Source organism: Pyrus communis, chromosome 1, assembly GCF_963583255.1.
Source record: "Pyrus communis chromosome 1, drPyrComm1.1, whole genome shotgun sequence".
NCBI classification, from domain to species: domain Eukaryota; kingdom Viridiplantae; phylum Streptophyta; class Magnoliopsida; order Rosales; family Rosaceae; genus Pyrus; species Pyrus communis.
The window spans coordinates 38,063,366-38,075,933 of NC_084803.1; the positions used below are offsets into that span (position 1 = coordinate 38,063,366).

Sequence of the window (12,568 nt, forward strand, 5' to 3'; positions counted from 1 at the left end):
AAAGGTTTATCGTTCATGTGGCATGTTACACATCGCCAAAATATGAGAAAGATCCTAAAGAAGTAGAGGTAGGGAAATATTTAAAAAGCATTCTAGAGGAGAAATGATTAGAAGATTCCCTCCCTCTTTCTTTCAAATCATGCATCTAAAAAGGCCTGGGCCTCATCTAATATATTCCACAAGTTGGCAAATCTATCTCGTCAAACTCATCGAACGGCCCCTTGAAAAGTTTAATTAAGGCTACAAGATAGATCTATTCGAAGACCATTTGACCCCACGAGAACGTCACTGTTAATGATCCCATGGGCAAGAGAGAAACTGTCTTGCAATTAATACGTTGTTTTAGTGGCAATACCGAAGACATACATGATTGTTACGTATTCAAATAGTATATCCGTCGTTCCATTAAACGGTTGTTATGCAGTGTTACCAGTTGTAAAAGAGAATCCCTCCTCAAGTGACCCATTTATGTTGATCCAATTGGTCCATTTGCAATGCCAGTGGCCACGTCCTTAACCAGTTGATTGGAATTCGAATTGCCGAGAATGATAATTGTGTGTAAGCAAGCACCTATGGGATATGGATAATCCCTTTTATCTAGTTGGGAATTTTTATAAACTTTATGAAGCGTTTTTTAAGCATTTTTCAGTGCCTTTTGGGGCAAAAAGAATTGTTTTAGGGCCATGTTTGATTGAGGAACATGGGAAATGATTCCATAAATTATTTTTCGCGTACAAAATGAAACACGAAAAGAGATTAGAAATGTATTATATAATGAATAGAAGACATGTATGATGACTTGTAAACGACTTATTTCAAGTAGTCATTTCCAAATCTCACTCACATGTTCTTGTAATGTTGAATGCTCATAAAGGACATTTCTAATCTCCTCTGTCTAACATTTTATAGTCCATGTCATACTGTATTGGCCTCAATCCTTTAAGAATCCCCCCCAAACAGTCTTTAGTGTGTTCTTTAAAACATCTCTCTCTCATTTGTTATTTTCAAAAAAGATGTTAGCCAAATCAATATGCAAGCACTTGTATTTTGAAGAGTTTTTGCTATATGCTTCTAAGAATTGTTATTAGACAAAAGTGAATCAATCAACAATGGCCAACTTGTTTTTAGAGAAGCTAAAAATGCTTTCTAACAATTGAAAGTGCTTATGTTACATTTGACTGTAAAAACTTAAATGTGCCTATGGTCATAAAAAGTGTTTTCTTTCATGAATAACTTGGATTTTCAATAAAAAAAATTTGACGTATTCTTAATAAAAGAACTTCAAGTAGAAGCACTTGTGAATAAAAGTGTTTCCTATGCTAATCCCGAACAACCTCTAAGTCTTAATATGAACTCACTCTTAGTTTGGTGGTATTTCTTTTTTGAACTGTAAAAAAAAATTATCTAAATTGAAACCCCTCCTCCCCTTTTGATAAAAAAAATTATATTGGAGCCTTGAACACAAGTATTATAATAATTTCACTACATATTTATACCACATTTTCAAACTTGGTAAGATTTACCGTAGTAAAAATTAATGAGAATTGAATGGTTTTTATGATTAATATATGGAAAGCCAAATAGAATCGAGATGGATGGTAGTGGCCAATAGCTTAAATCATGATTGATGGGTTGTGGATTTTGTGGATTTTGTGGATAGGTACAACCATTTCTTGAGCTTTCAAAGGAGTTGAAACTTTTCCTTTCAAATACCTTTTTGAATGTACAAACCATGACATCCAAAGTGGGGTTCAATCTTATCTCCAATACCAAATTATATGAGGGTGTCCCTCATCAAACACAAAACAAAAGAATTGAAGAGAGGGGAGGGGAGGGGGAGGACCCCCGACCCCCTATTGTTTCTAGAATATATGAGAGATTGCTACGTACCCCGACCTTCTCTACCTCAAGGGGTATTTATCTTCACTTGTAAATGAGAGGTTTTAGATTCAATTTTTGCTAAAAGCTAATTTGAACTACATTATTACTAACTCATTGTGAGGCTAAACCTACCCCTCCCCTTCAGTGTAAATATATCATGTGTTCACAAAAATGACCACTATATATAATTACACACACATATATATTGTTTATTTTCCCATGTATTATGACCTTTTTGATGAGCAATATAGGAATATTAACAGTGAACAATTTGACTTGGCTTGGTCTTTTTTGGAATTATATTTAGTGACAATGTGTACAAATGCTTGTGAATTATTGCAGGATGTCACTCCACACTTTCTTGCTTCTTCCACAATCTCTTGTGAGAGAAATATAACTGAAGTTTAATAATAACCCCTTTGCTTTTTGGAAAATCCTACTTTAAATTTGGTGCTTGAACCTCCTTCAAAAGTACATTATTGAGTACGAATACCCACAAATGACTTATCAAATGCATATTTAGATCAATCACATTGTTTAGTAGACTCTCGAAATAATTATGCACCACTCATTGCGTCAAAAATGCACTCACTCGGCGACGATACTGACATTTTATGTTCACATTCAATAGGTTGATATACCGTTCAAATAACTCTCAACATACCTTCAACTCGATTCTCTTTTCATCATTAACCTAAAAAAATCTCTACAATTAGTCTTTGTGTACATATTCATGAGATAAATTTAAACTTATAACGTTTGAATTAACAGCTCACTCTATGCTCCCTTTGTTTAAATAAGTCATCCGTGCGGAGGTTTTTTCTTAAGTAGTCTCGATCTAATCAGTAGTTAAGAGCTCCTCCGTATACATGGGTGCTTGCAAGAAATGCAATATGTTCTAATTACATAAAATTGTAACTAAAATAGTTACATATGATTAATTCTTGCAAATTAATTAAAAGCCAGAAGAAAACTATCAAGTGGAAAAAAAAGAAGAAGAAAACTATCAAGTCATTTATATTTTGTTTTGTCTGAAATCAAGTCACTTATATACTGTCTCTATAATTAATCTACATCCAAGTGAAGACTGAAGACCTCAGCCAGAAATTAGGTTTACATCAAAACATAGTTTGTATTTGATCGCTACATATGCCCACAGAATTTCAAAGAAAATTGGTTAAACATCCATTCCTTCACTTTGGAGTTTGGATTTGGCTTCCACCATGTTTGGCCACTGTCTGTGTCTTAGCGTTCACCTTTTTATATATACATGTTGCACGTGAATACAGATAGATGTCTCAGAGTTTTTCCTATTCACGTGCAACGTTTTTGTATAAAATAGTAACCTCTTAAGTGACAAACAGTGTCCAAACCAAACATGACATATGTTGCTGCTAAATTGTAAGATGTGGAAACCAAATCCAAACTCCAAGTGAGGGAATAGATGTTTAACCAATTCTCTTTTAAATTGTGTGGGCACAACAATCAAATACAAACAAATTTTATGTTTTGATGTAAACCTAATTTCTGGCTGGGGTCTGAAGTCTTCACTTGGATATAGATTAACTATAGAGAAAGTATGTAAACGACTTGATAGCTTTCTTCTGGATTTTAATTATTAATTACAGGGAACTTTAACGAAAAGCTTATGGTACTGTTCACTTTAACGAAAAATCATATTTTTACACTAAAAAATCAATCTTTGTATTATTCACTTTACCCTTTATTTTTTCCTTATCGTTAAAACTCAAAATTTTCAAACCATTCTCATTAATTTTCTTTTAATTATATGTAATTTTTTAGATACAATCATATATCTGTAATTAGAACGTATTGCATTAATTGCTTGCATGCAGCCATGCGTGAACACTTTGATACTAAAACTTCAACATACGAATAAGGAGCTCTTAACTACTGATTAGATAGAGACAATTTTAAAAGGATAAATCTCAGTTTATTACTTTTAAATTTCGTGGTTTTCAACATTTAGTATATGAAGTTTTTTTCGTCCTAGAGGTATACCTAAAGTGTTAATTTTGGGACAAACTCATACATCCGTTAGTTTGGCTATTAAGTCTCCTGTTAACTAATGATTTGGCGTCTATATGGACAATGACTGGACACCACATGAAAATTAAAAATTCAAAAAATAAAAATAAAAATTTGGTCGTCTTCTACCTCCCCCGACCTTCCCTTCCTCCTTTATCCCTTTATCCCCCCATTCTCTCCTCTGCACCAACCCACCAAACCCTCCTCACCTCTCCTCTTCGACTCGTCATACATCCACCCTTCCCCCTCCATCTTCGACTCCACCCACCCAACCCTAACTCGTTACCATCTTCCCAAAATCATCTCAGCCAATTTCCTTATCGCCAAAGACAAAAAATTTGGCTCTATCCCAGTTGCTAGATTTTCAAGAAAAGCAGATAAAAAAAAAAAGCTGTATTTGAGTTCTGAAAAATGGCACCAAGATTGCCATTTTTGGAGCTGGAACCTTCGTCAAGACCCAATACGTTCCAAGGCGCTATGAGATCTCCAACCTCCTTGTTCTTCGCAGCTGCCACCCCCTCCCCCACCGCCGCTACATCTCCAGAACCTCGCCAAAGCCCACTTCATCTCTCCCAATAAATCTGTTTCTTCCATCGCTTCCAGACTCCAATGTCTTGTGGGTCAAATATTTCGTGTTGCTGGAGAGGGCTTTTGGAGGGTCTTGGCGAGGGTTTTGGTGTCCCGAGCAAAGGCGTCGGAGATCCAGGAGCAGGCGAAGGTGTTGGAGAAGACACCAGAACCAGTTGCAATCGGAGGAGCTCCGGGATCCAGAAGATCGGCGGCGAAGGGGTTGTAGTTTTGGTTAGCACCCTGTGGCTCTCCACCGCTGTTAAATCAGGTAGATAGGGGTCGGAGGTTCGAGCTCATGAAGGCCGTTGAAGAGAAGAGGAGGGTTGGGTGGGTGGGTGGATGGGTGGAGTCGAAGATGGAGGGGGAATGGTGGGTGTATGACGAGTCGAAGAGGAGAGAAGATGAGGGTTTGGTGGGTTGGTGCAGAGGAGAGAATGGAGGGATAGGGGAGGAAGGGAAGATCGAGGGACGTAGAAGATGACCAAAAAAAAAAAATATTCAAATTTTAATTTCTACGTGAACCTCTTAAGGCAAGGCACGTGGCGTTTAGTTATTGTCCACATAACTACGACGTGATTAGTAAACGAGAGATTTAACAATCAGACTAACGGATGTATGAAACTGTCCCAAAATTAACATTTTAGATATGACCTTGAACGAAAAAAACTTCATGTACTAAATATTGAAAACCACAAAATTTAAGAGTAGTAAACTGAGATTTACCATTTTAAAAAATACCACAATGAGCAAGCTGTAAATTCAAGCATTATAAGTTTAAATTTTGTACCAACCCCTATTAATTTTAATAATATATAAATATTAGTTTTAACTGTCATTCAAATCAATAAATAACCTAGTTGTTGTTCAGGTAAAATGTCGGCAAACGCATTCTTAAATATTCTAAAAGAGCATACCCTTTAATCTTATTAAAATTAAATTATCAACTCCATGATCGGATCCAGAGTTCAAGTCTTATTATATTGAAAGTAATTTACAACTGGAAGCCTCTCGGGAACACTCCTAGTTGAATAGCTTAAGTTATCTTAGTAAAACCCTAGCAGACATGATGCTCAAAAATTAGATTGCCATACTTTTACTTAGTACTTTGGATCTTTAATATTAGTCACAAACTCATCTAACTCACGTTTGATAAACTTGGTTAAGTACCAACTCCTCGAAGGTATTGCAAAAGTAGCAGTCGGATGTTTAAGATACTATTTGGTTCTAGACTCCGTCTTATAATTTCTATAAGCCAACACACCGCATGTGGATGTAAATTTCTACTGTCACTTTCTTTGATGAAAATACATCTGCAAAATAATAACACCTTTGATTATGACCAAAAGCCTTCCGTGCCCACGATGAATTGGGGGGAGGGGGAGAAGGGCTTTGGCCGAAGAATCTCCAATGTTAAAGTTAGAATTCTAAAAAGAATGTATTTAAGAGTTTGTGGGTAGCATATAACTTAGCATTTTAATGAGATAAGTGGTGTATTTATAGGAGGGTGGGCGGCCCTTTGGGTGGAGAATGGTCGGACATATATGGTGGAATCAGGTGAATTATTGCAAGATATTATGTGAATCTTGCAATTATCATGGTAATTATTCCCTAATTAAACAGGAAGTTTTGGAGATTACCTTATTGAATAAAATCAACGAGGGAATGATGAGGGGAATTTGAATAAATTCCATAAAAATCACCCTTGACTCTTCCTTGATGAGCCGTTATTATTCATTAAATGCGCGTGGAAAATCCTTCTTGTTCAAAATTCTACGTGTCGCTCGAAAATTTTTGAGATTATTTTTTTATTCACCCCGCACATATATATATATATATATATGTCCATGTTAGTAGTGTTGAGACTGTGAATTTCATATCAGAGTGAGTTCCTCTTCATGTGCTTATAAGACTAAGCGTCATCGACGGTGTAAAACTATAACCTTTAATTGATTGTTCTTAAGAGCTTTACTAATTAGGGTTATGGAACAGGTCCGATCAAGAAGAGCATGGTGGACAAACCATAAAAACAAAAATAAAGTAAGATTGGTTAGAAACTATAGGGCAAAACTTAATCAAGTGGTGCAAAAAGAACTTTAGTGGTTGACCTCGTGCTTAGTTCAGCAATGAATGTGCTTAACACAAATAAAGTTTTTTTTTTTTTTTTTTTTGAACCGGCAGTATTATCTACACTAAAGAAGATAAATGTGTGCTTAATCTTATAATGGAGTAACAATAATGTGATTTAAATTCATCTTTGACGAGAATCGAATCTAAAACCTTTCACTTAAACATAAAATTATCAACAAAAAAATTAAAAACTAAGAAAAACCCTAATTCTTTTGGCTTCACCGACTTTTATTTATTTTTTCTTTTTTCCATCACAAACAGACCAAGAGCACACCCACAATCACATGAGTGTGGAGTGTCGCACACTGGATTCCAACACCTGCCAATTACAATTAGTTGTTTTGTGCGGTAGCTTCTTCTCTGCCTTCCGAGTTCCGACCACTCCCTTAATAACAACAACAATGATATTATTGTTAATAAATGCATGATTATATTAATAACTTGTAACTTTCATTATTTATTGTTGAATTAATTGGTAAAAACATTAATAAATGGTATCCCAGCAAGCTCTCATGCCGTACACATGACCCACATACTCAATCATCAGTTTTGTGGGCCACCCTCTTGTTTAGGTAATTTCCTCACCAATTAGCCTCAAAGAGTCGAGGGAAGCTTACATAAAATTGGGTCATTTTTAGTCAAAGGTTGTAGGCCACTTTTAATTTAAATTTGTGGAAAATCCTGTTCCAGCCAAAATGAATCTGATAAAAAGAATTAGGGACCCCAACAAGTGCATTCAAACTAAGATGGAAAGATGTAGGCCTACATGGTTGGTGATGGAAAAATTCAGCCTTGTAGTATTCTTTATCCCTCTATAACTGGAGATGGCCTCACAATCATTACGATATTTTGGGGCGTCTAATGCATTGTAATGTGAATAAATACTTATACATAACAATGCATTATTAAATTCAAACGTCACGTAACAATGAATTATAAAACATTTAAATAATAATACGTTATTAAATCAAAAGCTACTTAACTATAAACTAATTCTACGTAAATATTCTTAAAAAAGAAACGACAAGTCTCGATTGTCCTCGTTGCCAACCCGTACTATTATTTATTTATTTATTTATTTTTGTGTGGGTGTGCTAAGCAAATGGGTTTGTGTGCTTATTTGATCGAGGGCCATTTAATTTGGTGAAGTTTTGTGTCTAAAAAGGTGATGGGGCTTGATGTGTGCAAGTAGGTGAGATGGGTCAATCACAAGGGGTCGTTTAATGCAATGGACGGTTGAGATTGATTGATGTGTCACTCCTCGTCCTTCCGCAAGGTCCCTATCAATTTTTTTTTCTTGTTTTTATTTTTTGGGGTCTTCACTTTTTCTCTGGGGACAAGGATGGTTGATGGAAAAAGGAAAAATAAAGGCAAACTTAGAACGAATGATATAATCAAAAAGCAAAGGTTATCAAAATAAAAGCAAACTTAGAACGAATGACACAATCAAAAAGCAAGGGTTATCATTCTTTCGTTCTTTGGCTGTCACTATTCCCACCATATGCTGCATTGTCTTGTGGATAACCCAATGTACGCAAACTCGATCTTCTTTTATCGTTTGTACTGGAGGAAAAGTATCTATACATGAAACTCGTTTATCCTGAGCAATTTGATCCCAACTGACCGTCATATATTATCATGATCTATCAGAATGACAACTAATAAAACCAAGAAACCAATTGCCTTTTGTATGAACCCTAAAACAAGTGAGAGTTCAGCTTCAAATGCCTTGACACGAAAGTAAAACAAGCTTTGCTTGGCATCACATTAACTAATTTTTACTATGGGTTTGTCTTTGATAGTTCGGACTATCACTTTTTCAACAATTGAAGTTTACCGTTTAATTTCTTAAAGCTAACGATTCAATTTTCACTGTTTATTTTCTAAACTAAGTATTTCCAGAAGAAAAATTGAAGTTTACCAATCACTTGTTCAATTGCAGAGTCAGATTCCAACTTCGCTTTTACCATCTTGCTAGATGGAATACCAACAAAGAAGGCACATAGAAATTTTTTTTTTTTTCCCTTTTTTCTTTTAATTACGAGATAGAGAAATTAGAGAGGAGTTGGTGAGTAATTAGAGTTGGCTTGCTTTGTAACGTAATCACTGGGGAGTGACAAGTCATCAGATGGAGGGCCCCACTCTTAACTATATACAGGTCAGCGCAAAACTTATTCCTCAGGCAAATTGGAGCAACGAGCAAGTAAAGGTTTCTTGTACGGCAATTTACGGATTAGGGGTTTTTCCTTTGCACCTGAGATCTCAGGACCAGGTTCCCGACCGACGGTAGCCGCCTGATATCACTCGATCTGGGGGTGGGGTTTTAGCCGGAAACTCCCACACCGCGGCGAGTTCCATCGATACACAAATCATTTAGGATTGCGCTGTCAATTGATCATTACACATTCAAGGAAAAAAGAATAGGCAAGACATGGTCCATGCATATTTTGGCATTTATTAACCAGATGATCGACATTTGCTAACAATAACAATAATAAATTCAACAGTCAGGTGCTACAACAACACATCTGAAAGAAACTAACACTTCGAAACTGAGAGAGAGAGAGAGAGAAAGAGAGGGGCAAGAGAGAGAATGAGATAAGATTGTATCAGTCTACAGCTTAAAAACTAAACTACCGTCTGAATCAAAATAAACAGACTAAGCTCTCTCTCTATCCTTTACTTCTCTACCGGCGGGGCACCGGAGAGGAGCACGAAAATTCACTCTTTCCAGTCGTCCGCTTCGAGACCTATCTCCATTTCCTCAACAAAAGATAAACAATATTGTTCATCTGAAGATGGATAGCTTGTCAGTCTCTAATCAGCTTGAAAACCTCCCTTCGCCCCTCCGGCAGCCTTTGTTTATGATCAAATGAATATGGAAGCAAAAACAAACATGAAATTTAGAAGCGTACCAATACAACATTTGGGTAATCCAATACCCAGCAGAGCCATTGATCCTCAGCATCAGCACCCCTCCTCCGAGTTCTCTGGAAGAACCAAAGCAGAGACGAAATGCGGTCGAAAGTGCTTTGAATGCCATTGCAATTGTGGCACCTGATCGTCATTGCAACAGCCCCAGGCCAGGACCGTAAGTTGTTTACTCATCTTCGTTCAAGAGCCACTGCAGGAACCATCTCACGGGTTATATAATAGTCACCCGCAGAACATTTTTCCCCCAACAAACATCCGTTTAACTTGCGCAGAAGCCACCACAGTAGAAGATGAAACAGCTTCAAGCTAAATGCCAGGTCTCAGGATATCAACAAATTGCGGAATATCATCCCTGGGACCCTCAAGGGATCGATACATGTATAGTATATCAAAATTATCACCCATTTCCCCCCCTTCTTCACTCTTCATCACTTCAACCACGAGACGAGGCAGTTCTCGAGCAATCGCCCAACAACCTTGAAGTGTTAACGAACACGAAGACATCCAAAGAAATCTCATATTGTAATAGTGATGTAAACCAGAACGCAATGCTGTATCCCCAAATGGGCTGTCCCTTATTTCAAGCTTTTGCAATTTAGGGCAGCCCTCAAGCAAGTATTTCAGCCCTGAGTCACTATCGCCAGCAAAGGCAACTGAAAGAGTTCGAACCAACTTTCCATATTGTCCAATGTAGCTGAATGCTCGATCGGTCAATAAACCAGACACAGCAAGGCGGGTAAGCTTCTTACAGTTCATAACTATTGCTCCGAAACCTTCATCCATAGATTCACCAGTAACATGGTCAGGCCGGCGGCGCCCCATTATACAAAGACGAAACACCACAAGTTCTGAGCAATTCTTTGACATTGCTATTACAGCTGCATTTGTCATTCGCTGACAGAAATACAAAATAGACCGCAGTTTTCTACAACCCTCAGAAATTGCTTCGAGACCCACCTCAGAAACAGGGCCTTCTGCATCCTCCTGAGCATTAACAGGAAAAACCCGAAGCTCACGCAGTTCCTTGCAAGTTGCAGCCACTGCCTTAAGTCCTTCATCACATATTGAATCGAGTACCTGCACAAAGAAATCAATATTAAAATTCAAAAGTCAATTGTCTCCAGAGTGTTTACATATTATTACACAGAACGCATACCCAGAAAGACTGGAGTTTGTGGCATTGGGATATGACTGGTTTAAGTTGTTCCGCTGTGATGTTTGCATAGCTGAAGTTCAGAGCGGTGAGATTACTACAGACAGGGTAAATTACAGGAATGTAATCCAGCAAGATGTCCCGGAACCCAGATAGACAAACTAACGATTTGCAAGCAGCAAAAGCAGAGACATAATCCAGTTCTTGATCACCCTGATCCAATTCTTGATCACCCTGAGCCATGCCCTCAGCTAAATTGAATGAGCCCGTTCCTAAGTGTGTCAGTTGAGGAGCTCGAACCATCAGGCGGTAAAGCTGCCCAATTGAAACATACCGGTTCAACCTCAGTTTCTTCAGAGAAGGTGACCTAGCCACTAGATTCTCCAATGCCTCAAAATTTACATGGCATTCCACACAATCAAACATCAGGGATTCGAGACAAGTTTGACTCTCCGGAAAACAAGATATCCAATCTACATCATCATCCATAACCTCGGTTTCAGTCAGATCGAGCACTCTAAGCTGTCTGCAAAATACACACACACACACACACACATTAACCTCACTATTCGATTCCCCACTGCAATTTCACATTATTCCACTTCATTCATTCAAATACTTCATATGGAACAACGACAAAGCATAGTATCCAAACAAACCCCGAAACCCGAAATAGATCTAAAAGCATTAATCAGATCCAAACAATAACACCCATTAAAGCTTCAACCTTTCTACTTTAAAACCCATATCACGGATCTAACCCACCATTGTTTACACTAATCAAAACTTAATTAAAATATTGATCTGAAACTAATTAAGATATTAGCAAAGTACCTGCACTTGCTAGCGAGGACGGCGAGCCCACTAGTCCCGAACCCGTCGCAGCAAACTAGGACCAGCTCCTTGAACCCAGCAAACGACTCGGCCAAGAGGGCAAGATCGTCATCCGTCACGGACATCCGCTTCAGGCAGAGCTTCTCGAGCCAAGGGTACGCCTTGGCCATGGAGGACACCCACGGTGCCAAGTGAGCCCCCCAATTGGCCGGCATGAGGTTGAAATCGGCGAACCGGGGCTTGCCCTTGATGGTCACGGCCCGGACCCGGGTGAACCGGGCCGTGGCCCGGCGAGGAGAGACAGCGTAGCAGTTGCCGATGAAGAGCTCGGATCGGGTGAGGGCCTCTGCGCGGTACCAGGACTTGCAGACCAATGAGGCGCTACTGCGGTCGCGGCGGGAGGTGAGGAAGCAGAGGACGTTTTCCAGAACATTCTCGAGGACTTGGTCCTGGTAGGGGACGGTATACTCGACAGAGGTACCTACGCCGGAGCCGGATACTCCGGAGCAGTTGCGGGACTTGCTGGAGGGGATTGGACCGTCGATGAGATCCAAGGGGGGAGATCGGTCGTCATCCTCGGACATTTGGGATGAGGAGGATGAAGGTATTGATGGGTCCTCACTCATAAAGCCCTTCCTTCTCACTTCTCTCCCTCTTAACAGACTCTGAAACTGGGATGGTGATCTGAGTTTTGGGTTTTTGATCAGATAAAAATATCAAAAATCGAATCTTTTTCTTCCTTTTTTTGGTGAACTTTTTAATTCAGATCATGTTAAGGGCTCTCATGAGGGAGTGAATTGGATTTGGGGGTTTTGATTTGATAAGAGAGAGAGAGAGAGAGAGAGAGAGACAGAGGAGGGAGGTGGGTGATATGCAGAAATGGAGATGGTGGGTTGGGATTGGTTTAATTGGTCACAGGCGAGAGTGAACAGTAGGGTTCTGCTGTCTGTGTCTCAGTGTCTATCTGAGCTTTGGGATTCTCCATGCTCTCTCTCTCTGTCTATCTCTATGTCTATCTCT

The 12,568-nt window shown here is 38.6% G+C and overlaps 1 protein-coding gene across 1 annotated transcript; it reads right to left on the bottom strand.

Moving 5' to 3' along the window:
• Nucleotides 1-9,038: 9,038 nt before the first annotated feature.
• On the bottom strand, nucleotides 9,039-12,568 carry LOC137707919 (transport inhibitor response 1-like protein). Its single transcript, XM_068446866.1, has 3 exons — nucleotides 11,549-12,568; nucleotides 10,718-11,240; nucleotides 9,039-10,638 (listed from the first exon to the last, which is right to left on the bottom strand). The coding sequence occupies exons 1-3, from the start codon at nucleotides 12,172-12,174 to the stop codon at nucleotides 9,868-9,870; spliced, it is 1,920 nt and encodes a 639-aa protein (XP_068302967.1). The 5' UTR covers nucleotides 12,175-12,568; the 3' UTR covers nucleotides 9,039-9,867.

Excerpts from the sequence above, each read along its gene's own strand:
- LOC137707919 (XM_068446866.1), bottom strand. The coding sequence starts at position 12,174 with ATGAGTGAGGACCCATCAATACCTTCATCCTCCTCATCCCAAATGTCC. Across the intron at positions 11,241-11,548 it reads GTCCTCGCTAGCAAGTGCAG|ACAGCTTAGAGTGCTCGATC; the intron begins GTACTTTGCTAA and ends TGTATTTTGCAG. Across the intron at positions 10,639-10,717 it reads ACAAACTCCAGTCTTTCTGG|GTACTCGATTCAATATGTGA; the intron begins GTATGCGTTCTG and ends TTCTTTGTGCAG.